This window comes from Coregonus clupeaformis, unplaced genomic scaffold (genome assembly GCF_020615455.1).
Source record: "Coregonus clupeaformis isolate EN_2021a unplaced genomic scaffold, ASM2061545v1 scaf0250, whole genome shotgun sequence".
NCBI lineage: Eukaryota > Metazoa > Chordata > Actinopteri > Salmoniformes > Salmonidae > Coregonus > Coregonus clupeaformis.
The window spans coordinates 55,350-82,724 of NW_025533705.1; the positions used below are offsets into that span (position 1 = coordinate 55,350).

Here is a 27,375-nt window from a genome sequence, read left to right on the forward strand (position 1 = left end):
ACTCCCCCCTCTCCCTATTTTTTAATCCATCTCCATCCCACTTTAGTTAAGGGTTAGGGTTAGGGTTAGGGTTAGGGTTAGACATGGGGTCTGAGAGGATAGGGTTAGACATGGGGTCTGAGAGGATAGGGTTAGACATGGGGTCTGAGAGGATAGGGTTAGACATGGGGTCTGAGAGGATAGGGTTAGACATGGGGTCTGAGAGGATAGGGTTAGACATGGGGTCTGAGAGGATAGGGTTAGACATGGGGTCTGAGAGGATAGGGTTAGACATGGGGTCTGAGAGGATAGGGTTAGACATGGGGTCTGAGAGGATAGGGTTAGACATGGGGTCTGAGAGGATAGGGTTAGACATGGGGTCTGAGAGGATAGGGTTAGACATGGGGTCTGAGAGGATAGGGTTAGACATGGGGTCTGAGAGGATAGGGTTAGACATGGGGTCTGAGAGGATAGGGTTAGACATGGGGGTCTGAGAGGGATAGGGTTAGACATGGGGTCTGAGAGGATAGGGTTAGACATGGGGTCGGAGAGGATAGGGTTAGACATGGGGTCTGAGAGGATAGGGTTAGACATGGGGTCTGAGAGGATAGGGTTAGACATGGGGTCTGAGAGGATAGGGTTAGACATGGGGTCTGAGAGGATAGGGTTAGGGCTCAGGCCTGGGGTTGGTTAGGGTTAGACATGGGGTCTGAGAGGATAGGGTTAGACATGGGGTCTGAGAGGATAGGGTTAGACATGGGGTCTGAGAGGATAGGGTTAGACATGGGGTCTGAGAGGATAGGGTTAGACATGGGGTCTGAGAGGATAGGGTTAGGGCTCAGGCCTGGGGTTAGAATAGTTCCAGACAACAGTCCTTCAAAAGGAAAGGTCTAAAGACTAGGGTTAGGGTTAGGGTTATACTAGGGTTAGGGTTAGGGTTATACTAGGGTTAGGGTTATACTAGGGTTAGGGTTAGGGTTATACTAGGGTTAGGGTTATACTAGGGTTAGGGTTATACTAGGGTTAGGGTTAGGGTTATACTAGGTTAGGTTAGGTTATACTAGGGTTAGGTAGGGTTATACTAGGGTTAGGGTTAGGTTATACTAGGGTTAGGGTTATACTAGGGTTAGGGTTATACTAGGGTTAGGGTTATACTAGGGTTAGGGTTAGGGTTATACTAGGGTTAGGGTTAGGGTTATACTAGGGTTAGGGTTATACTAGGGTTAGGGTTATACTAGGTTAGGGTTAGGGTTATACTAGGGTTAGGGTTATACTAGGGTTAGGGTTAGGGTTATACTAGGGTTAGGGTTAGGGTTATACTAGGGTTAGGGTTAGGGTTATACTAGGGTTAGGGTTATACTAGGGTTAGGGTTAGGGTTATACTAGGGTTAGGGTTAGGGTTAGGGTTAGGGTTATACTAGGGTGGTGATAGCTATAAGACCTATACAACAAAAACACACACCAACATAAAAAAAAAAAATGCTAGTCAGGGTTAGTGTTTGGGTTAGTGTTATGGTTATGGTCAAGGTTAGGGTTAGTGTTATGGTTAAGGTTAGAGTCAGGGTTAGAGTCAATGAGTTAGGGTTGTATCTCACCGTGACAGGGTCCTGGTTTGCAGGGTCTGTGGGCATCAGGTTTCTCTCCATTACACTGATCTCCAATACGACACGTCACTAAGCGCCTCTCCACCCCCTCACCACACGTCACTGAGCACTGAAACACAGACAACACAAGACACACATAAATGACATAGTAAATACAGCACGCCTCAGTCATACTGCAATCCAGACCCCTTAGATATCAGTCACACTGCAATCCAGACACAACACTTAGTCATCAGTCAAACTGCAATCCAGACACAACACTTAGTTATCAGTCACACTGTAATCCAGACACAACACTTAGTCATCAGTCAAACTGCAATCCAGACACAACACTTAGTTATCAGTCACACTGTAATCCAGACACAACACTTAGTTATCAGTCACACTGTAATCCAGACACAACACTTAGTTATCAGTCACACTGTAATCCAGACACAACACTTAGTCATCTGTCAAATTGCAATCCAGACACAACACTTAGTTATCAGTCACACTGTAATCCAGACACAACACTTAGTTATCAGTCACACTGTAATCCAGACACAACACTTAGTTATCAGTCACACTGTAATCCAGACACAACACTTAGTTATCAGTCACACTGTAATCCAGACACAACACTTAGTTATCAGTCACACTGTAATCCAGACACAACACTTAGTTATCAGTCACACTGTAATCCAGACACAACACTTAGTTATCAGTCACACAGTAACTACAGCAAAACACCTAACAGCCAACGCATCAAGTCTCAGGCCCTACATACTCTGACGAGGCTCACTAAGTATCCCTCCATACCTCTGACCAGGCCCCAGTCCTCATTAAGTATCCCTCCATACCTCTGACTAGGCCCCAGTCCTCATACTAAGTATCCCTCCATACCTCTGACTAGGCCCCAGTCCTCACTAAGTATCCCTCCATACCTCTGACTAGGCCCCAGTCCTCACTAAATATCCCTCCATACCTGTGACTAGACCCCAGTCCCTACCAAGTATCCTCCCATACCTCTGACTAGGACCCAGTCCTCACTAAGTATCCCTCCATACCTATGACTAGGCCCTAGTCCTCACTAAGTATCCATTCCTGAACTTGATCAGTTTCCGCCACTGCACCAGCTTGAACCAGAAAATGGCTGCTCATTGTTAGTCTCCAGGTGAGCAAAGATTGATGCGTGTCGGAACCAGAAAGAAGGAGAATAATCATTCTCGGTGCGCCTGCCTTCTTCCACCGCGTCCAGACTTAAGACTCTCACATAACTTTGAGCACCTTTCCAACACTAAGATGGTCCCTCCATGGCTGTGGGTTCAATTTGTAATGTATATGTTGGGCTGTTGTGTTTTATTATAGTGGGTTTTATTATAGTGGGTTTTATTATAGTGGGTTTTATTATAGTGGGTTTTATTATAGTGGGTTTTATTATAGTGGGTTTTATTATAGTGGGTTTTATTATAGTGGGTTTATTTAGTGGGTTATTGTGGGTTTTATTGTGGGTTTTATTATAGTGGGTTTTATTATAGTGGGTTTTATTATAGTGGGTTTTATTTGTAATGTATATGTTGGGCTGTTGTGTTTTATTATAGTGGGATTTATTATAGTGGGTTTTATTATAGTGGGTTTTATTATAGTGGGTTTTATTATAGTGGGTTTTATTATAGTGGGTTTTATTATAGTGGGTTTTATTTGTAATGTATATGTTGGGCTGTTGTGTTTTATTATAGTGGGTTTTATTATAGTGGGTTTTATTATAGTGGGTTTTATTTGTAATGTATATGTTGGGCTGTTGTGTTTTATTATAGTGGGTTTTATTATAGTGGGTTTTATTATAGTGGGTTTTATTTGTAATGTATATGTTGGGCTGTTGTGTTTTATTATATTATTATAGTGGGTTTTATTATAGTGGGTTTTATTATAGTGGGTTTTATTATAGTGGGTTTTATTTGTAATGTATATGTTGGGCTGTTGTGTTTTATTATAGTGGGTTTTATTATAGTGGGTTTTATTATAGTGGGTTTTATTATAGTGGGATTGGGTTTTATTATAGTGGGTTTTATTTGTAATGTATATGTTGGGCTGTTGTGTTTTATTATAGTGGGTTTTATTATAGTGGGTTTTATTATAGTGGGTTTTATTTGTAATGTATATGTTGGGCTGTTGTGTTTTATTATAGTGGGTTTTATTATAGTGGGTTTTATTATAGTGGGTTTTATTTGTAATGTATATGTTGGGCTGTTGTGTTTTATTATAGTGGGTTTTATTATAGTGGGTTTTATTATAGTGGGTTTTATTATAGTGGGTTTTATTTGTAATGTATATGTTGGGCTGTTGTGTTTTATTATAGTGGGTTTTATTATAGTGGGTTTTATTATAGTGGGTTTTATTTGTAATGTATATGTTGGGCTGTTGTGTTTTATTATAATGGGATTTATTATAGTGGGTTTTATTATAGTGGGTTTTATTATAGTGGGTTTTATTTGTAATGTATATGTTGGGCTGTTGTGTTTTATTATAGTGGGTTTTATTATAGTGGGTTTTTATTATAGTGGGTTTTATTATAGTGGGTTTTATTTGTAATGTATATGTTGGGCTGTTGTGTTTTTATTATAGTGGGATTTATTATAGTGGGTTTTATTATAGTGGGTTTTATTATAGTGGGTTTTTATTATAGTGGGTTTTATTTATAGTGTGTTTTATTATAGTGGGTTTTATTATAGTGGGTTTTATTTGTAATGTATATGTTGGGCTGTTGTGTTTTATTATAGTGGGTTTTATTATAGTGGGTTTTATTATAGTGGGTTTTATTATAGTGGGTTTTATTATAGTGGGTTTTATTTGTAATGTATATGTTGGGCTGTTGTGTTTTATTATAGTGGGTTTTATTATAGTGGGTTTTATTATAGTGGGTTTTATTATAGTGGGTTTTATTATAGTGGGTTTTATTTGTAATGTATATGTTGGGCTGTTGTGTTTTATTATAGTGGGTTTTATTATAGTGGGTTTTATGATGTATAGTTGGGTTTTATTATAGTGGGTTTTATTATAGTGGGTTTTATTATAGTGGGTTTTATTATAGTGGGTTTTATTATAGTGGGTTTTATTTGTAATGTATATGTTGGGCTGTTGTGTTTTTATAGTGGTTTTATTATAGTGGGTTTTATTATAGTGGGTTTTATTATAGTGGGTTTTATTATAGTGGGTTTTATTTGTAATGTATATGTTGGGCTGTTGTGTTTTATTATAATGGGATTTATTATAGTGGGTTTTATTATAGTGGGTTTTATTATAGTGGGTTTTATTATAGTGGGTTCAATTTGTAATGTATATGTTGGGCTGTTGTGTTTTATTATAGTGGGTTTTATTTGTAATGTATATGTTGGGCTGTTGTGTTTTATTATAATGGGATTTATTATAGTGGGTTTTATTATAGTGGGTTTTATTATAGTGGGTTTTATTATAGTGGGTTTTATTATAGTGGGTTTTATTTGTAATGTATATGTTGGGCTGTTGTGTTTTATTATAGTGGGTTTTATTATAGTGGGTTTTATTATAGTGGGTTTTATTATAGTGGGTTTTATTATAGTGGGTTTTATTATAGTGGGTTTTATTATAGTGGGTTTTATTTGTAATGTATATGTTGGGCTGTTGTGTTTTATTATAATGGGATTTATTCAAGTGTTTTATTATAGTGGGTTTTATTATAGTGGGTTTTATTATAGTGGGTTTTATGTTATATGTGGGTTTTATTATAGTGGGTTTTATTATAGTGGGTTTTATTTGTAATGTATATGTTGGGCTGTTGTGTTTTATTATAGTGGGTTTTATTATAGTGGGTTTTATTATAGTGGGTTTTATTATAGTGGGTTTTATTATAGTGGGTTTTATTATAGTGGGTTTTATTTGTAATGTATATGTTGGGCTGTTGTGTTTTATTATAATGGGATTTATTCAAGTGTTTTATTATAGTGGGTTTTATTATAGTGGGTTTTATTATAGTGGGTTTTATTATAGTGGGTTTTATTATAGTGGGTTTTATTATAGTGGGTTTTATTATAGTGGGTTTTATTATAGTGGGTTTTATTTGTAATGTATATGTTGGGCTGTTGTGTTTTATTATAATGGGATTTATTCAAGTGTTTTATTATAGTGGGTTTTATTATAGTGGGTTTTATTTGTAATGTATATGTTGGGCTGTTGTGTTTTATTATAATGGGATTTATTCAAGTGTTTTATTATAGTGGGTTTTATTATAGTGGGTTTTATTATAGTGGGTTTTATTTGTAATGTATATGTTGGGCTGTTGTGTTTTATTATAATGGGATTTATTCAAGTGTTTTATTATAGTGGGTTTTATTATAGTGGGTTTTATTATAGTGGGTTTTATTATAGTGGGTTTTATTATAGTGGGTTTTATTATAATGGGTTTTATTTTGGGTTTTATTATAGTGGGTTTTATTATAGTGGGTTTTATTTGTAATGTATATGTTGGGCTGTTGTGTTTTATTATAGTGGGATTTATTCAAGTGGTTTTATTATAGTGGGTTTTATTATAGTGGGTTTTATTATAGTGGGTTTTATTATAGTGGGTTTTTTATGAGGGTGTTTTATTATAATGGGATTTATTATAGTGGGTTTTATTATAGTGGGTTTTATTTGTAATGTATATGTTGGGCTGTTGTGTTTTATTATAATGGGATTTATTCAAGTGTTTTATTATAGTGGGTTTTATTATAGTGGGTTTTATTTGTAATGTATATGTTGGGCTGTTGTGTTTTATTATAATGGGATTTATTCAAGTGTTTTATTATAGTGGGTTTTATTTGTAATGTATATGTTGGGCTGTTGTGTTTTATTATAATGGGATTTATTCAAGTGTTTTATTATAGTGGGTATATGGGTTTTATTATAGTGGGTTTTATTTGTAATGTATATGTTGGGCTGTTGTGTTTTATTATAATGGGATTTATTATAGTGGGTTTTATTATAGTGGGTTTTATTTGTAATGTATATGTTGGGCTGTTGTGTTTTATTATAATGGGATTTATTCAAGTGTTTTATTATAGTGGGTTTTATTATAGTGGGTTTTATTTGTAATGTATATGTTGGGCTGTTGTGTTTTATTATAATGGGAGTTTTATTATAGTGGGTTTTATTATAGTGGGTTTTATTTGTAATGTATATGTTGGGCTGTTGTGTTTTATTATAATGGGATTTATTATAGTGGGTTTTATTATAGTGGGTTTTATTATAGTGGGTTTTATTTGTAATGTATATGTTGGGCTGTTGTGTTTTATTATAATGGGATTTATTATAGTGGGTTTTATTATAGTGGGTTTTATTTGTAATGTATATGTTGGGCTGTTGTGTTTTATTATAATGGGATTTATTCAAGTGGGTTTTATTATAGTGGGTTTTATTTGTAATGTATATGTTGGGCTGTTGTGTTTTATTATAATGGGATTTATTCAAGTGTTTTATTTGTAATATATACAGTGGGGAGAACAAGTATTTGATACAATGCCGATTTTGCAGGTTTTCCTATTTACAAAGCATTTAGAGGTCTGTAATTTTTATCATAGGTACACTAACTGTGAAGGACGGAATCTAAAACAAAAATCCAGAAAATCACATTGTATGATTTTTAAATAATTAATTTGCATTTTATTGCATGACATAAGTATTTGATCACCTACCAACCAGTAAGAATTCCGGCTCTCACAGACCTGTTAGTTTTTCTTTAAGAAGCCCTCCTGTTCTCCACTCATTACCTGTATTAACTGCACCTGTTTGAACTCGTTACCTGTATAAAAGACACCTGTCCACACACTCAATCAAACAGACTCCAACCTCTCCACAATGGCCAAGACCAGAGAGCTGTGTAAGGACATCAGGGATAAAATTGTAGACCTGCACAAGGCTGGGATGGGCTACAGGACAATAGGCAAGCAGCTTGGTGAGAAGGCAACAACTGTTGGCGCAATTATTAGAAAATGGAAGAAGTTCAAGATGACGGTCAATCACCCTCGGTCTGGGGCTCCATGCAAGATCTCACCTCGTGGGGCATCAATGATCATGAGGAAGGTGAGGGATCAGCCCAGAACTACACGGCAGGACCTGGTCAATGACCTGAAGAGAGCTGGGACCACAGTCTCAAAGAAAACCATTACTAACACACTACGCCGTCATGGATTAAAATCCTGCAGCGCACGCAAGGTCCCCCTGCTCAAGCCAGCGCATGTCCAGGCCCGTCTGAAGTTTGCCAATGACCATCTGGATGATTCAGAGGAGGAATGGGAGAAGGTCATGTGGTCTGATGAGACAAAAATAGAGCTTTTTGGTCTAAACTCCACTCGCCGTGTTTGGAGGAAGAAGAAGGATGAGTAGAACCCCAAGAACACCATCCCAACCGTGAAGCATGGAGGTGGAAACATCATTCTTTGGGGATGCTTTTCTGCAAAGGGGACAGGACGACTGCACCGTATTGAGGGGAGGATGGATGGGGCCATGTATCGCGAGATCTTGGCCAACAACCTCCTTCCCTCAGAGCATTGAAGATGGGTCGTGGCTGGGTCTTCCAGCAAGACAACGACCCAAAACACACAGTCAGGGCAACTAAGGAGTGGCTCCGTAAGAAGCATCTCAAGGTCCTGGAATGGCCTAGCCAGTCTCCAGACCTGAACCCAATAGAAAATCTTTGGAGGGAGCTGAAAGTCCGTATTGCCCAGCGACAGCCCCGAAACCTGAAGGATCTGGAGAAGGTCTGTATGGAGGTGTGGGCCAAAATCCCTGCTGTAGTGTGTGCAAACCTGGTCAAGAACTACATGAAACGTATGATCTCTGTAATTGCAAACAAAGGTTTCTGTACCAAATATGAAGTTCTGCTTTTCTGATGTATCAAATACTTATGTCATGCAATAAAATGCAAATGTATTACTTAAAAATCATACAATGTGATTTTCTTGATTTTTGTTTTAGATTCCGTCTCTCACAGTTGAAGTGTACCTATGATAAAAAATTACAGACCTCTACATGCTTTGTAAGTAGGAAAACCTGCAAAATAGGCATTGTATCAAATACTTGTTCTCCCCACTGTATATAGGGCTGTTGTGGTTCATATGTAATGTATATGTAGGGCTGTTGTGGTTCATATGTAATGTATATGTAGAGCTGTTGTGTTTCATATGTAATGTATATGTAGGGCTGTTGTGGTTCATATGTAATGTATATGTAGGGCTGTTGTGGTTCATATGTAATGTATATGTAGGGCTGTTGGGTTTCATATGTAATGTATATGTAGGGCTGTTCTGTTTCATATGTAATGTATATGTAGGGCTGTTATGTTTCATATGTAATGTATATGCAGGGCTGTTGTGGTTCATATGTAATGTATATGTAGGGCTGTTGTGTTTCATATGTAATGTATATGTAGGGCTGTTGGGTTTCATATGTAATGTATATGTAGGGCTGTTATGTTTCATATGTAATGTTTATGCAGGGCTGTTGTGGTTCATATGTAATGTATATGCAGGGCTGTTGTGGTTCATATGTAATGTATATGTAGGGCTGTTGTGTTTCATATGTAATGTATATGTAGGGCTGTTGGGTTTCATATGTAATGTATATGTAGGGCTGTTGTGGTTCATATGTAATGTATATGTAGGGCTGTTGTGGTTCATATGTAATGTATATGTAGGGCTGTTCTGTTTCATATGTAATGTATATGCAGGGCTGTTGGGTTTCATATGTAATGTATATGTAGGGCTGTTGGGTTTCATATGTAATGTATATGTAGGGCTGTTGGGTTTCATATGTAATGTATATGTAGGGCTGTTGGGTTTCATATGTAATGTATATGCAGGGCTGTTATGTTTCATATGTAATGTATATGTAGGGCTGTTGGGGTTCATATGTAATGTATATGTAGGGCTGTTGTGTTTCATATGTAATGTATATGTAGGGCTGTTGTGGTTCATATGTAATGTATATGTAGGGCTGTTGTGTTTCATATGTAATGTATATGTAGGGCTGTTGGGTTTCATATGTAATGTATATGTAGGGCTGTTGGGTTTCATATGTAATGTATATGTAGGGCTGTTATGTTTCATATGTAATGTATATGTAGGGCTGTTGGGTTTCATATGTAATGTATATGTAGGGCTGTTGGGTTTCATATGTAATGTATATGTAGGGCTGTTGGGTTTCATATGTAATGTATACAGTGGGGAAAAAAAGTATTTAGTCAGCCACCAATTGTGCAAGTTCTCCCACTTAAAAAGATGAGAGAGGCCTGTAATTTTCATCATAGGTACACGTCAACTATGACAGACAAAATGAGAAAAAAAATTCCAGAAAATCACATTGTAGGATTTTTAATGAATTTATTGGCAAATGATGGTGGAAAATAAGTATTTGGTCAATAACAAAAGTTTCTCAATACTTTGTTATATACCCTTTGTTGGCAATGACACAGGTCAAACGTTTTCTGTAAGTCTTCACAAGGTTTTCACACACTGTTGCTTGTATTTTGGCCCATTCCTCCATGCAGATCTCCTCTAGAGCAGTGATGTTTTGGGGCTGTCGCTGGGCAACACAGACTTTCAACTCCCTCCAAAGATTTTCTATGGGGTTGAGATCTGGAGACTGGCTAGGCCACTCCAGGACCTTGAAATGCTTCTTACGAAGCCACTCCTTCGTTGCCCGGGCGGTGTGTTTGGGATCATTGTCATGCTGAAAGACCCAGCCACGTTTCATCTTCAATGCCCTTGCTGATGGAAGGAGGTTTTCACTCAAAATCTCACGATACATGGCCCCATTCATTCTTTCCTTTACACGGATCAGTCGTCCTGGTCCCTTTGCAGAAAAAACAGCCCAAAAGCATGATGTTTCCACCCCCATGCTTCACAGTAGGTATGGTGTTCTTTGGATGCAACTCAGCATTCTTTGTCCTCCAAACATGACGAGTTGAGTTTTTACCAAAAAAGTTCTATTTTGGTTTCATCTGACCATATGACATTCTCCCAATCCTCTTCTGGATCATCCAAATGCACTTCAGACGGGCCTGGACATGTACTGGCTTAAGCAGGGGGACACGTCTCGCACTGCAGGATTTGAGTCCCTGGCGGCGTAGTGTGTTACTGATGGTAGGCTTTGTTACTTTGGTCCCAGCTCTCTGCAGGTCATTCACTAGGTCCCCCCGTGTGGTTCTGGGATTTTTGCTCACCGTTCTTGTGATCATTTTGACCCCACGGGGTGAGATCTTGCGTGGAGCCCCAGATTGAGGGAGATTATCAGTGGTCTTGTATGTCTTCCATTTCCTAATAATTGCTCCCACAGTTGATTTCTTCAAACCAAGCTGCTTACCTATTGCAGATTCAGTCTTCCCAGCCTGGTGCAAGTCTACAATTTTGTTTCTGGTGTCCTTTGACAGCTCTTTGGTCTTGGCCATTGTGGAGTTTGGAGTGTGACTGTTTGAGGTTGTGGACAGGTGTCTTTTATACTGATAACAAGTTCAAACAGGTGCCATTAATACAGGTAACGAGTGGAGGACAGAGGAGCCTCTTAAAGAAGAAGTTACAGGTCTGTGAGAGCCAGAAATCTTGCTTGTTTGTAGGTGACCAAATACTTATTTTCCACCATAATTTGCAAATAAATTCATTAAAAATCCTACAATGGGATTTTCTGGATTTTTTTTTCTCAATTGTCTGTCATAGTTGACGTGTACCTATGATGAAAATTACAGGCCTCTCTCATCTTTTTAAGTGGGAGAACTTGCACAATTGGTGGCTGACTAAATACTTTTTTTCCCCACTGTATGTAGGGCTGTTGTGTTTCATATGTAATGTATATGTAGGGCTGTTGGGTTTCATATGTAATGTATATGTAGGGCTGTTGTGTTTCATATGTAATGTATATGTAGGGCTGTTGGGTTTCATATGTAATGTATATGTAGAGCTGTTGTGTTTCATATGTAATGTATATGTAGGGCTGTTGGGTTTCATATGTAATGTATATGTAGGGCTGTTGTGTTTCATATGTAATGTATATGTAGGGCTGTTGTGTTTCATATGTAATGTATATGTAGGGCTGTTGGGTTTCATATGTAATGTATATGTAGGGCTGTTCTATTTCATATGTAATGTATATGTAGGGCTGTTATGTTTCATATGTAATGTATATGTAGGGCTGTTGTGGTTCATATGTAATGTATATGTAGGGCTTTTGGGTTTCATATGTAATGTATATGTAGGGCTGTTGGGGTTCATATGTAATGTATATGTAGGGCTGTTGTGGTTCATATGTAATGTATATGTAGGGCTGTTGGGTTTCATATGTAATGTATATGTAGGGCTGTTATGTTTCATATGTAATGTATATGTAGGGCTGTTGGGTTTCATATGTAATGTATATGTAGGGCTGTTGTGGTTCATATGTAATGTATATGTAGGGCTGTTATGTTTCATATGTAATGTATATGTAGGGCTGTTGGGTTTCATATGTAATGTATATGTAGGGCTGTTGTGGTTCATATGTAATGTATATGTAGGGCTGTTGGGTTTCATATGTAATATATATGTAGGGCTGTTATGTTTCATATGTAATGTATATGTAGGGCTGTTATGTTTCATATGTAATGTATATGTAGGGCTGTTATGTTTCATATGTAATGTATATGTAGGGCTGTTGTGGTTCATATGTAATGTATATGTAGGGCTGTTGGGGTTCATATGTAATGTATATGTAGGGCTGTTGTGGTTCATATGTAATGTATATGTAGGGCTGTTGGGTTTCATATGTAATGTATATGTAGGGCTGTTATGTTTCATATGTAATGTATATGTAGGGCTGTTGGGTTTCATATGTAATGTATATGTAGGGCTGTTGTGGTTCATATGTAATGTATATGTAGGGCTGTTATGTTTCATATGTAATGTATATGTAGGGCTGTTGGGTTTCATATGTAATGTATATGTAGGGCTGTTGTGTTTCATATGTAATGTATATGTAGGGCTGTTGGGTTTCATATGTAATGTATATGTAGGGCTGTTATGTTTCATATGTAATGTATATGTAGGGCTGTTGGGTTTCATATGTAATGTATATGTAGGGCTGTTGGGTTTCATATGTAATGTATATGTAGGGCTGTTGTGTTTCATATGTAATGTATATGTAGGGCTGTTGGGTTTCATATGTAATGTATATGTAGGGCTGTTGTGGTTCATATGTAATGTATATGTAGGGCTGTTGTGGTTCATATGTAATGTATATGTAGGGCTGTTGTGTTTTATTATAGTGGGTTTTATTATAGTGGGTTTTATTATAGTGGGTTTTATTATAGTGGGTTTTATTTGTAATGTATATGTAGGGCTGTTGTGTTTCATATGTAATGTATATGTAGGGCTGTTGAGTTTCATATGTAATGTATATGTAGGGCTGTTGTGGTTCATATGTAATGTATATGTAGGGCTGTTGTGTTTTATTATAGTGGGTTTTATTATAGTGGGATTTATTATAGTGGGATTTATTATAGTGGGTTTTATTATAGTGGGTTTTATTATAGTGGGTTTTATTATAGTGGGTTTTATTTGTAATGTATATGTAGGGCTGTTCTGTTTTATTATAGTGGGATTTATTATACTGTTTTATTTGTAATTTGTAATATTGTGGCATTTTATTATAGTGGTTTTTATTTGTAAAGTATATGTAGGGCTGTTGTGTTTCATTATATTGAGCACAGTTAGAAAGATATGGCATATAGAAGCATACCAGATGGACATCATGAAAATGATTGGAGGAAATGCAGGAGTAAAAACAAACAATATATATACAGTGGGGGAAAAAAAGTATTTAGTCAGCCACCAATTGTGCAAGTTCTCCCACTTAAAAAGATGAGAGGCCTGTAATTTTCATCATAGGTACACGTCAACTATGACAGACAAATTGAGATTTTTTTTTTCCAGCAAATCACATTGTAGGATTTTTAATGAATTTATTTGCAAATTATGGTGGAAAATAAGTATTTGGTCACCTACAAACAAGCAAGTTTCTGGCTCTCACAGACCTGTAACTTCTTCTTTAAGAGGCTCCTCTGTCCTCCACTCGTTACCTGTATTAATGGCACCTGTTTGAACTTGTTATCAGTATAAAATAAATCTGTCCACAACCTCAAACAGTCACACTCCAAACTCCACTATGGCCAAGACCAAAGAGCTGTCAAAGGACACCAGAAACAAAATTGTAGACCTGCACCAGGCTGGGAAGACTGAATCTGCAATAGGTAAGCAGCTTGGTTTGAAGAAATCAACTGTGGGAGCAATTATTAGGAAATGGAAGACATACAAGACCACTGATAATCTCCCTCGATCTGGGGCTCCACGCAAGATCTCACCCCGTGGGGTCAAAATGATCACAAGAACGGTGAGCAAAAATCCCAGAACCATACGGGGGGGACCTAGTGAATGACCTGCAGAGAGCTGGGACCAAAGTAACAAAGTCTACCATCAGTAACACACTATGCCGCCAGGGACTCAAATCCTGCAGTGCCAGACGTGTCCCCCTGCTTAAGCCAGTACATGTCCAGGTCCGTCTGAAGTTTGCTAGAGTGCATTTGGATGATCCAGAAGAGGATTGGGAGATTGCTAATTATGGTGGAAAATAAGTATTTGGTCACCTACAAACAAGCAAGATTTCTGGCTCTCACAGACCTGTAACTTCTTCTTTAAGAGGCTCCTCTGTCCTCCACTCGTTACCTGTATTAATGGCACCTGTTTGAACTTGTTATCAGTATAAAAGACACCTGTCCACAACCTCAAACAGTCACACTCCAAACTCCACTATGGCCAAGACTAAAGAGCTGTCAAAGGACACCAGAAACAAAATTGTAGACCTGCACCAGGCTGGGAAGACTGAATCTGCAATAGGTAAGCAGCTAAGGTGGGCATGCAGCCAGGACGGAGTGTGCCGGCTCAACGCTCGTGGCCTCCAGTACCCCTCCTCGGTCCCGGATATCCTGCGCCAGTGCCACGTGCTGTAGTGTCAGTACGAGTGCACAGCCCTGTACGTCCTGTGCTGATGCCTCACACAGAGTGTGTGGAAATAGGCATTCAGCCAGGACGGGTTGTGTCAGCTCTCCGTTCCAGACCTCCAGTCCGTCTCCACAGTCCAGCCCGGCCTGTTCCTGTCCCTCGCACCAAGCCTGTGGTGCGCGTCGTCAGCCCGGTCCGGCCTGTTCCTGCTCCCCGCACCAAGCCATTGGTGCGCTGTCCCTCGCACCAAGACTGTGGTGCGCGTCGCCAGCCCGGTCCGGCCTGTTCCTGCTCCCCGCACCAAGCCAGTGGTGCGCGTCGCCAGCCCGGTCCGGCCTGTTCCTGCTCCCCGCACCAAGCCAGTGGTGCGTGTCGCCAGCCCGGTCCGGCCCGTTCCTGCTCCCCGCACCAAGCCAGTGGTGCGCATCGCCAGCCCGGTCCGGCCTGTTCCTATTCCCCGCACCAAGCCTGTGGTGCGCGTCGCCAGCCCGGTCCGGCCTGTTCCTGCTCCCCGCACCAAGCCAGTGGTGCGCGTCGTCAGCCCGGTCCGTTCCTGCTCCCCGCACCAAGCCAGTGGTGCGCGTCGTCAGTCCGGCACGGTCCGTGCCTGTTCCACCGGTACCTGGTCCGGCACCGGTCAGCTGCTTCACACCGGAGCCAGAGCAATCCGCTCCACCGATGTCCAGTCCAGCTCCGGCCAGCGGGGCCAGACCAGACCAGGGGCGCTACGGGGGGGTAGAGAGAGAGTGGTGGTCACGCCCGGAGCCGGATCCGCCTCCGAGGCGGAATGCCCACCCAGCCCCTACCCTCTTGTGTTTGGTTGGCGCGGTCGCAGTCCGCGCCTTTGGGGGGGTACTGTCACGCCTGGCTCTGGGGACTCTTATATGTTGAGCCAGGGTGTGGATTTTCTATGTGTTATTTTCTATGTTTTGTTCTAGTTCGTGTATTTCTATGTTGGCCAGGGTGGTTCCCAATCAGAGGCAGCTGTAGCTTGTTGTCTCTGATTGGGGACCATACTTAGGCAGCCTGTTTGGCACTGTTTATTGTGGGATCTTGTTCCGGAAGGTTTGTGTTCAACCCAGGACTTCACGTATCGTTTGTTTTGGTTCGTGTTGTGTACTGCAATAAAATAATGTATGCATATCACGCTGCGCCTTGGTCCGCTTCATCTTATAACGATCGTGACACAAGTCCGGATGTTGTGACTGCTACTCCAAGTATATATATATATATATATATATATATATATATATACAGTATATACAGTGCATTCGGAAAGTATTCAGACCCCTTGACTTTTTCCACATTTTGTTACGTTACAGCCTTATTCTAAAATGAATTAAATTGAATATTTTCCTCATCAATCTACACACAATACCCCATAATGACAAAGCACATTTTTTAATTTAAAAAAAAATGTGTACATAAAAAAAACCGGACAAATCACATTTACATAAGTATTCTGTACTTTGCTCCGTTCATCTTTCCCTCAATCCTGACTAGTCTTCCAGTCCCTGCTGCTGAAAAACATCCTCACAGCATGATGCTGCCACCACCATGCTTCACCGTAGGGATGGTGCCAGGTTTCCTCCAGACGTGACGCTTGGAATTCAGGCCAAAGAGTTCAATCTTGGTTTCATCAGACCAGAGAATCTTGTTTCTCATTGTCTGAGACTACTTTTAGATGCCTTTTAGCAAACTCCAAGCGGGCTGTCATGTGCCTTTTACTGAGTGGCTTCCGTCTGGCCACTACCATAAAGGTCTGATTGGTGGAGTGCTGCATAGATGGTTGTCCTTCTGGAAGGTTCAACAGAGGAACTCTGGAGCTCTGTCAGAGTGACCGTCGGGTTCTTGGTCACCTCCCTGACCAAGGCCCTTCTCCCCCGATTGCTTAGTTTAGCTGGGCGGCCAGCTCTAGGAAGAGTCTTGGTGGTTCCAAACTTCTTCCATTTAAGAATAATGGAGGCCACTGTGTTCTTGGGGACCGTCAATGCTGCAGAAATGTTTTGGTACCCTTCCCCAGATCTGTGCCTCGACACAATCCTGTCTCGGAGCTCTACGGACAATTCCTTCGACCTCATAGCTTGGTTTTTGCTCTGACATGCACTGTAATCTGTGGGTCCTTATATAGACAGGTGTGTGCCTTTCCAAATCATGTCCAATCAATTGAATTTACCACAGGTGGACTCCAATCAAGCTGTAGAAACATCTCAAGGATGATCAATGGAAAAGGATGCACCTGAGCTCAATTTCGAGTCTCATAGCAAAGGGTCTGAATAATTATGTAAATAAGGTATTTCTGTTTTTTATTTTTAATAAATTTACAAAAATAAATAAAAACCTGTTTTCACTTTGTCATTATAGGGCATTGTGTGTAGATTGATGAGGACAGTTTTAATTGAATCCATTTTAGAATAAGTCTGTAACGTAACAAAATGTGGAAAACGTCAAGGGGTCTGAATACTTTCCGAATGCACTGTATATATATATATATACAGTGGGGAAAAAAAGTATTTAGTCAGCCACCAATTGTGCAAGTTCTCCCACTTGAGAGAGGCCTGTAATTTTCATCATAGGTACACGTCAACTATGACAGACAAATTGAGAAAAAAAATTCCAGAAAATCACATTGTAGGATTTTTAATGAATTTATTTGCAAATTATGGTGGAAAATAAGTATTTGGTCACCTACAAACAAGCAAGATTTCTGGCTCTCACAGACCTGTAACTTCTTCTTTAAGAGGCTCCTCTGTCCTCCACTCGTTACCTGTATTAATGGCACCTGTTTGAACTTGTTATCAGTATAAAAGACACCTGTCCACAACCTCAAACAGTCACACTCCAAACTCCACAATGGCCAAGACCAAAGAGCTGTCAAAGGACACCAAAAACAAAATTGTAAACCTGCACCAGGCTGGGAAGACTGAATCTGCAATAGGTAAGCAGCTTGGTTTGAAGAAATCAACTGTGGGAGCAATTATTAGGAAATGGAAGACATACAAGACCACTGATAATCTCCCTCGATCTGGGGCTCCACGCAAGATCTCACCCCGTGGGGTCAAAATGATCACAAGAACGGTGAGCAAAAATCCCAGAACCACACGGGGGGACCTAGTGAATGACCTGCAGAGAGCTGGGACCAAAGTAACAAAGCCTACCATCAGTAACACACTACGCCGCCAGGGACTCAAATCCAGCAGTGCGAGACGTGTCCCCCTGCTTAAGCCAGTACATGTCCAGGCCCGTCTGAAGTGCATTTGGATGATCCAGAAGAGGATTGGGAGAATGTCATATGGTCAGATGAAACCAAAATATAACTTTTTGGTAAAAACTCAACATGTTTGGAGGACAAAGAATGCTGAGTTGCATCCAAAGAACACCATACCTACTGTGAAGCATGGGGTTGGAAACATCATGCTTTGGGGCTGTTTTTCTGCAAAGGGACCAGGACGACTGATCCGTGTAAAGGAAAGAATGAATGGGGCCATGTATCGTGAGATTTTGAGTGAAACCCTCCTTCCATCAGCAAGGGCATTGAAGATGAAACGTGGCTGGGTCTTTCAGCATGACAATGATCCCAAACACACCGCCCGGGCAACGAAGGAGTGGCTTCGTAAGAAGCATTTCAAGGTCCTGGAGTGGCCTAGCCAGTCTCCAGATCTCAACCCCATAGAAAATCTTTGGAGGGAGTTGAAAGTCTGTGTTGCCCAGCGACAGCCCCAAAACATCACTGCTCTAGAGGAGATCTGCATGGAGGAATGGGCCAAAATACCAGCAACAGTGTGTGAAAACCTTGTGAAGACTTACAGAAAACGTTTGACCTGTGTCATTGCCAACAAAGGGTATATAACAAAGTATTGAGAAACTTTTGTTATTGACCAAATACTTATTTTCCACCATCATATGCCAATAAATTCATTAAAAATCCTACAATGTGATTTTCTGGATTTTTTTTTTTTCATTTTGTCTGTCATAGTTGACGTGTACCTATGATGAAAATTACAGGCCTCTCTCATCTTTTTAAGTGGGAGAACTTGCACAATTGGTGGCTGACTAAATACTTTTTTCCCCCACTGTATATATACACACAAACTATTTATACTCCGGACTCCAACATTGCTCGTCCTAATATTTCTATCTTTTATTCTTTTACTTTTTCGTGTGTATTGTTAGATATTAGTGCACTGTTGGAGCTAGGAACACAAGCATTTTGCTACACCTGCAATAACAACTGATAAATATGTGTATGTGACCAATACAATTTGATTGTAAATAACAATTTGTTCTTCATTGACTTACAGATAGTTTTCCTCGTTTGTTGCAATACCAGATGCCATGTTTGGCGTAAACGAAACACTGCCTTTAAACAGAAGAACCTCTTACCAACCGTAAAGCATGGAGGCGGTGGCATTATGGTTTGGGGCTGCTTTGCTGCCTCAGGGCCAACTTGCCATCATTGAGTCAACCATTAATTCTATATTGTACCAGAGAATTCTTGAGGAGAATTTGAGGCCATCTGTCAAAAAGCTGAAGCTGAACCGGACATGGATCTTGCAACAGGACAATGATCCAAAACACAAAAGCAAAGCTACAACACAATGGCTCAAAAAGAAGAAATGGAGGGTTATGGAATGGCCGAGTCAAAGCCCAGATCTCAATCCTATCGAAATGCTGTGGGGAGACTTGAAGCGGGCCATGTATGCAAGAAAGCCCTCGAACATGACACAGTTGAAGCAGTACTGTAAAGAAGAGTGGGCAAAAATTCCTCCCAGTCGGTGTAAGAGACTGATAGACAGTTACAAGAAACGTCTACATTAAGTTATTTCAGCCAAAAGGGGGCAACACAAGCTATTGAAGCTAGGGGTGTACTTATTTTTCCCGAACTATGGAATTGCATTTCTGTAAATTTTTGATGAATAAATGATTGCAAAGTATAATCTTTCAGTGCCATTTGTTAAATTAGGTTACCTTTATCTGTCAATAGTGTTGAAGTGAAGATTACATATCCATCTGTCCAAATATGTCCCAAAAACAAAATGGCAACTTTCCATGGGGTGTTAGGGTTAGGGTTAGGTACTATAGAGATACCAGGACAGAGTCTTAATGAAAATTAATCTGTGTACTAACCCTAACCCTAACCCTAACCCTAACCCTTTCCATGGGGTGTACTTACTTTTTCACGACTGTAAGTATTCAGACCCTTTACTCAGTACTTTGTTGAAGCACCTTTGGCAGTAATTACAGTCTCGAGTCTTCTTTGGTATGACTCTACAAGCTTGGCGCACCTGTATTAGGGGAGTTTCTCCCATTCTTCTCTGCAGATCCTCTCAAGCTCTGTTAGGTTGGATGGGGAGCGTTGCTGCACATCTATTTTCAGGTGTATCCAGAGATGTTCGATCAGGTTCATGTCCAGGCTCTCCTGGGCCACTCAAGGACATTCAGAGACTTGTCCCGAAGCCACTCCTGCAGTGTCTTGGCTGTGTGCTTAGGGTCGTTGTCCTGTAGGAAGGTGAACCTTCGCCCCAGTCTGAGGTCCTGAGAGCTCTGGAGCAGGTTTTCATCAAGGATCTCTCTGTACTTCGCTCCGTTCATCTTTCCCTCGATCCTGACTAGCCTCCCAGTCCCTGCCGCTGAAAAACATCCCCACAGCATGATGCTGCCACCACCATGCTTCACCATAGGGATGGTGCCAGGTTTCCTCCAGACTTCACGCTTGGCATTCAGGCCAAAGAGTTCAATCTTGGTTTCATCAGACTAAAGAATCTTGTTTCTCATGGTCTGAGAGTCCTTTAGGTGCCTTTTGGCAAACTCCAAGAGGCTGTCATGTGCCTTTTACTGAGGAGTGGCTTCCGTCTGGCCACTCTACCATAAAGGATTGATTGGTGGAGTGCTGCAGAGATGGTTGTCCTTCTGGAAGGTTCTCTCATTTCCACAGAGGAACTCTGGAGCTCTGTCAGAGTGACCATCGGGTTCTTGGTCACCTCCCTGACCAAGGCCCTTCTCCCCCGATTGCTCAGTTTGGCTGAGCGGCCAGCTCTAGGAAGAGTCTATGTGGTTCCAAACTTCTTCCATTAAAGAATGATGGAGGCCACTGTTTTCCCGGGGACTTTCAATGCTGCAGACATTTTTTTGGTACCCTTCCCCAGATCTGTGCCTCGAAAAAATCCTGTCTCGGAGCTCTACGGACAATTCCTTCGACCTCATGGCTTGGATTTTGCTCTGACATGCACTGTCAACTGTGGGACATTATGTAGACAGGTGTGTGCCTTTCCAAAACATGTCCAATCAATTGAATTTACCACAGGTGGACTCTAATAAAGTTGTAGAAAAATATCAATGATGATCAATGGAAACAGGATGCACCTGAGCTCAATTTCGAGTCTCATAGCAAAGGGTCTGAATATTTATGTAAATAAGGTATTTTCAGTTTTTTATATTCAATAAATGTGCAGAAATTTCTACAAACCTGTTTTCTCTTTGTCATTATGGGGTATTGTGTGTAGATGGATGAGGACACAAAATAAGTTAATCCATTTTAGAATAAGGCTGCAACGTAACAACATCTGAATACTTCCGAATGCACTGTATAACACACTAAATCTGACCAGGCATAACCATAACTCATTACCTCTGACCAGGCATAACCATAACTCATTACCTCTGACCAGTAACCACTAAGGCATATCTCATTACCTCTGACCAGTAACCACTAAGGCATATCTCATTACCTCTGACCAGTAACCACTAAGGCATATCTCATTACCTCTGACCAGGCATAACCATAACTCATTACCTCTGACCAGGCATAACCATATCTCATTACCTCTGACCAGGCATAACCATATCTCATTACCTCTGACCAGGCATAACCATATCTCATTACCTCTGACCAGGCATAACCATATCTCATTACCTCTGACCAGGCATAACCATAACTCATTACCTCTGACCAGGCATAACCATAACTCATTACCTCTGACCAGGCATAACCATAACTCATTACCTCTGACCAGGCATAACCATAACTCATTACCTCTGAGCATGTATAACCATATCTCATTACCTCTGACCAGGCATAACCATATCTCATTACCTCTGACCAGGCATAACCATAACTCATTACCTCTGAGCATGTATAACCATATCTCATTACCTCTGACCAGGCATAACCATATCTCATTACCTCTGACCAGGCATAACCATATCTCATTACCTCTGAGCATGTATAACTATATTTCTTTACCTCTGACCAGACATAAGTATAACTCATTACCTCTGACCAGGCCCCAGGCCTCCAGTGTGCAGGGCAGGGCAGTCTGTTACAGGGCCGTCTGCTCTCTGGTTTCTCCCCGCTGCAGTACTTGCTGTGGACTGAGCGGTTGGTCCCCTCATTAAGGAACTGGACACAGCGAACCGTCCGGATATGGAAACCCAGATTGCCACAAGTCTTAGTGCAGTGCTCCCAATCCTCTGAGATCCATCTGGAGAGATAATAACAACCACAGTTAGAACAGGATAGAAGCAATAGAGGAACCATAGAGGACCCATAGAGGAACAACCATAGAGGACCCATAGAGGAACCATAGAGGCACCATAGAGGAACAACCATAGAGGAACAACCATAGAGGAACAACCATAGAGGAACCATAGAGGAACCATAGAGGAACAACCATAGAGTGACAACCATAGAGGAACCATAGAGGTACAACCATAGAGGAACCATAGAGGAACAACCATAGAGGAACCATAGAGGAACAACCATAGAGGAACCATAGAGGTACAACCATAGAGGAACCATAGAGGAACAACCATAGAGGAACAACCATTGAGGAACCATAGAGGAACAACCATAGAGGAACCATAGAGGAACAACCATAGAGGAACCATAGAGGACCAACCATAGAGGAACAACCATAGAGGGGGAACCATAGAGGCACCATAGAGGTACAACCATAGAGGAACCATAGAGGAACCATAGAGGAACAACCATAGAGGGACAACCATAGAGGGACAACCATAGAGGACCCATAGAGGACCCATAGAGGTACCATAGAGGAACAACCATAGAGGAACAACCATAGAGGACCCATAGAGGGCCCATAGAGGAACAACCATAGAGGACCCATAGAGGAACCATAGAGGAACAACCATAGTGTGACAACCATAGAGTGTGTGGTGGAAATTAAATATTAATTACATACTATACTGTTTAATTAGACATACTATGCTGTTTTTACTTAAGATAATAATCTATTGTTATATGTTAGTATTTTTATTGATACAGGCTTATCTTGTGTGACTTAGTCATAAATCTGAGCGTCCAGATTTATGAGCTGCTTGGGTGCGACCACATTATGTAACCTCCTGTGTTTACGATCGGCAGGAATTTAGCTATGTGGGAAGTGCAGTGAGGAACAGAGAGTGGTGGCGATATCAGCTTAATTGATCTACACAGACGAGCTAAATTACTTTTTACAACTCTGTTCCCAGGGCCTGTTTCTGCACATCTGCTAACTGTCAAAGATAAAAGGATGTACTTTCTATGAAAGGCGAAAGATAGCTCTGTTCATTAAACTTTTCAACTGAACTATTCAGTGATGGTTGATTGCTTCATTTTTGCAAATCTTATAATAAAGTTATTTGAAGAATACAGTCTCTCTCCCTTTGGTTAGAATTACCACCACTATTGGTGACGAGGATGGGATAATAATAATAATAATAATATGCCATTTAGCAGACGCTTTTATCCAAAGCGACTTACAGTCATGCGTGCATACATTTTTTTTGTGTATGGGTGGTCCCGGGGATCGAACCCACTACCTTGGCGTTACAAGCGCCGTGCTCTACCAGCTGAGCTACAGAGGACCAGGGATGTTAACTCCGATTGCTGAATGCTCCCAAGGAGACCGAGGTTAACTGCACGCAGGAGCTGCGTTAGACGTGGCTCAGGGAGCCCCACACTCGGAGCAGAAAGGGACCCGCCTCAGACCGGTAGGGAGTGTCAGTGAGTGGATACGCCATTCCGAACATATAGAGTTAAGGGTGAGACTGATTATCTTAAAACACAACCTCCAATTGGGGAATGTTCTGGGAACTTTTAAAATCCTGTTCTAAGAACTTTTAGAAAATCCTGTTCTAGGAATAGGTCACGTGTTGGAGATACCAGGACAGAGTCCTGATGAAAGGGTTAGGGTTAGGGTTAGGTACTATAGAGATAACCAGGACAGAGTCCTGATGAAAGGGTTAGGGTTAGGGTTAGGTACTATAGAGATAACCAGGACAGAGTCCTGATGAAAGGGTTAGGGTTAGGGTTAGGTACTATAGAGATAACCAGGACAGAGTCCTAATGAAAGGGTTAGGGTTAGGTACTATAGAGATAACCCGGACCGAGTCCTAATGAAAGGGTTAGGGTTAGGGTTAGGTACTATAGAGATAACCAGGACAGAGTCCTGATGAAAGGGTTAGGGTTAGGGTTAGGTACTATAGAGATAACCAGGACAGAGTCCTAATGAAAGGGTTAGGGTTAGGTACTATAGAGATAACCAGGACAGAGTCCTGATGAAAGGGTTAGGGTTAGGTACTATAGAGATACCAGGACCAAGTCCTGATAAAAGGGTTAGGGTTAGGTACTATAGAGATAACCAGGACAGAGTCCTGATGAAAGGGTTAGGGTTAGGGTTAGGTACTATAGAGATAACCAGGACAGAGTCCTAATGAAAGGGTTAGGGTTAGGTACTATAGAGATAACCAGGACAGAGTCCTGATGAAAGGGTTAGGGTTAGGTACTCTGTAGCTCAATTGGTAGAGCACGGCGCTTGTAACGCCAGGGTAGTGGGTTCGATCCCCGGGACCACCCATACACAAAAATGTATGCACGCATGACTGTAAGTCGCTTTGGATAAAAGCGTCTGCTAAATGGCATATTATTATTATAGAGATACCAGGACAGAGTCCTGATGAAAGGGTTAGGGTTAGGTACTATAGAGATAACCAGGACAGAGTCTTAATGAAAGGGTTAGGGTTAGGTACTATAGAGATAACCAGGACAGAGTCCTGATGAAAGGGTTAGGGTTAGGGTTAGGTACTATAGAGATAACCGGGACAGAGTCCTAATGAAAGGGTTAGGGTTAGGTACTATAGAGATAACCAGGACAGAGTCCTAATGAAAGGGTTAGGGTTAGGTACTATAGAGATAACCAGGACAGAGTCCTGAAGAAAGGGTTAGGGTTAGGGTTAGGTACTATAGAGATAACCAGGACAGAGTCCTAATGAAAGGGTTAGGGTTAGGTACTATAGAGATAACCAGGACAGAGTCCTGATGAAAGGGTTAGGGTTAGGTACTATAGAGATAACCAGGACAGAGTCCTAATGAAAGGGTTAGGGTTAGGTACTATAGAGATAACCAGGACAGAGTCCTAATGAAAGGGTTAGGGTTAGGTACTATAGAGATAACCAGGACAGAGTCTTAATGAAAGGGTTAGGGTTAGGTACTATAGAGATAACCAGGACAGAGTCCTGATGAAAGGGTTAGGGTTAGGGTTAGGTACTATAGAGATAACCAGGACAGAATCCTAATGAAAGGGTTAGGGTTAGGTACTATAGAGATAACCAGGACAGAGTCCTGATGAAAGGGTTAGGGTTAGGGTTAGGTACTATAGAGATAACCAGGACAGAGTCCTAATGAAAGGGTTAGGGTTAGGTACTATAGAGATAACCAGGACAGAGTCCTAATGAAAGGGTTAGGGTTAGGTACTATAGAGATAACCAGGACAGAGTCCTAATGAAAGGGTTAGGGTTAGGTACTATAGAGATAACCAGGACAGAGTCTTAATGAAAGGGTTAGGGTTAGGGTTAGGTACTATAGAGATAACCAGGACAGAGTCCTGATGAAAGGGTTAGGGTTAGGTACTATAGAGATAACCAGGACAGAGTCCTGATGAAAGGGTTAGGGTTAGGGACTATAGAGATAACCAGGACAGAGTCCTGATGAAAGGGTTAGGGTTAGGGTTAGGTACTATAGAGATAACCAGGACAGAGTCCTGATGAAAGGGTTAGGGTTAGGGTTAGGTACTATAGAGATAACCAGGACAGAGTCCTAATGAAAGGGTTAGGGTTAGGTACTATAGACATACCAGGACAGAGTCCTAATGAAAGGGTTAGGGTTAGGTACTATAGAGATAACCAGGACAGAGTCCTGAAGAAAGGGTTAGGGTTAGGGTTAGGTACTATAGAGATAACCAGGACAGAGTCCTAATGAAAGGGTTAGGGTTAGGTACTATAGAGATAACCAGGACAGAGTCCTAATGAAAGGGTTAGGGTTAGGTACTATAGAGATAACCAGGACAGAGTCCTAATGAAAGGGTTAGGGTTAGGTACTATAGAGATACCAGGACCACGTCCTGCAGAAATATGCCATGGGTTATGATCGTAAGATGTAAATGCATGAGCTATGTGATTCCAGGACAGGGTCCTGAAGCACAAGTCAAAAATATTCCTGCAGGTTAGAAAAACATTACAATTAATTAATCTGTGTACTGGGTTAGGGTTAGGGTTAGGGTTAAACAGGTAACAACTGGTAAAACAGTTGGTTATGATTGGGAAACCAGCTATAAATTTAAACCTACATGGGAAATTTGCATAACTACCATGTGGGTATAAAATGTAAAATTACATAGAATAAAAAAGTATATATATAGTACAAGTCAAAAGTTTGGACACAACTACTCATTCAAGGGTTTTTCTTTATTTTTACTATTTTGTACATTGTAGAATAACAGTGAAGACATCCAAACTATGAAATAACACATATGGAATCATGTAGTAACCAAAAATATATATTTTATATTTGAGATTCTTCAAATAGCCACCCCTTTGCCTTGATGACAGCTTTGCACACTCTTGGCATTCTCTCAACCAGCTTCACCTGGAATGCTTTTCCAACAGTCTTGAAGGAGTTCCCACGTATGCTGAGCACTTGTTGGCTGCTTTTCCTTCACTCCCAAACCATCTCAATTGGGTTGAGGTCGGGGATTGTGGAGGACTCTCTTTGGTCAAATAGCCCTTACACAGCCTGGAGGTGTGTTGGGTCATTGTCCTGTTGCAAAACAAATTATAGTCCTACTAAGCCCAAACCAGATGGGATGGCGTATCGCTGCAGAATGATGTGGTAGCCATGCTGGTTAAGTGGGCCTTGAATTCTAAATAAATCACAGTGTCACAAGCAAAGCACCCCCACACCATAACACCTCCTCCTCCATGCTTTACGGTAGGAACTACAAATGCGGAGATCATCCGTTCACCCACACTGCGTCTCACAAAGACACGGCGGTTGGAACCAATTTGGACTCCAGACCAAAGGACACATTTCCACTGGTCTAATGTCCACTGCTCGTGTTTCTTGGCCCAAGCAGGTCTCTTCTTCTTATTGGTGTCTTTTAGTAGTGGTTTCTTTGCAGAAATTTGACCATGAAGGTCTGATTCACACAGTCCCATCTGAACAGTTGATGTTGAGATGTGTCTGTGACTTCAACTCTGTGAAGCATTTATTTGGGCTGCAATTTCTGAGGCTGGTAACTCTAATGAACTTATCGTCTGCAGCAGAGGTAACTCTGGGTCTTCCATTCCTGTGGCGGTCCACATGAGAGCCAGTTTCATCATAGCGCTTGATGGTTTTTGCGACTGCACTTGAAGAAACTTTAAAAGTTCTTGAAATGTTCCATGTTGACTGACCTTCATGTCTTAAAGTAATGATGGACTGTCGTTTTTCTTTGATTATT

The 27,375-nt window shown here is 40.9% G+C and overlaps 1 protein-coding gene across 1 annotated transcript in view; it reads right to left on the minus strand.

Moving 5' to 3' along the window:
- The window catches only part of adamts3 (ADAM metallopeptidase with thrombospondin type 1 motif, 3), a 384,520-nt gene that overhangs the window by 16,846 nt on the left and 340,299 nt on the right, over positions 1–27,375 (minus strand). Inside the window, exons 21-22 of the mRNA XM_041869483.2 lie at positions 21,873–22,080; positions 1,575–1,692 (exon numbers count right to left, since the gene is read on the minus strand). Of these exons, the coding sequence (XP_041725417.2) occupies positions 1,575–1,692; positions 21,873–22,080 (326 nt within the window). The remainder of the gene's footprint in view (positions 1–1,574; positions 1,693–21,872; positions 22,081–27,375) is intronic.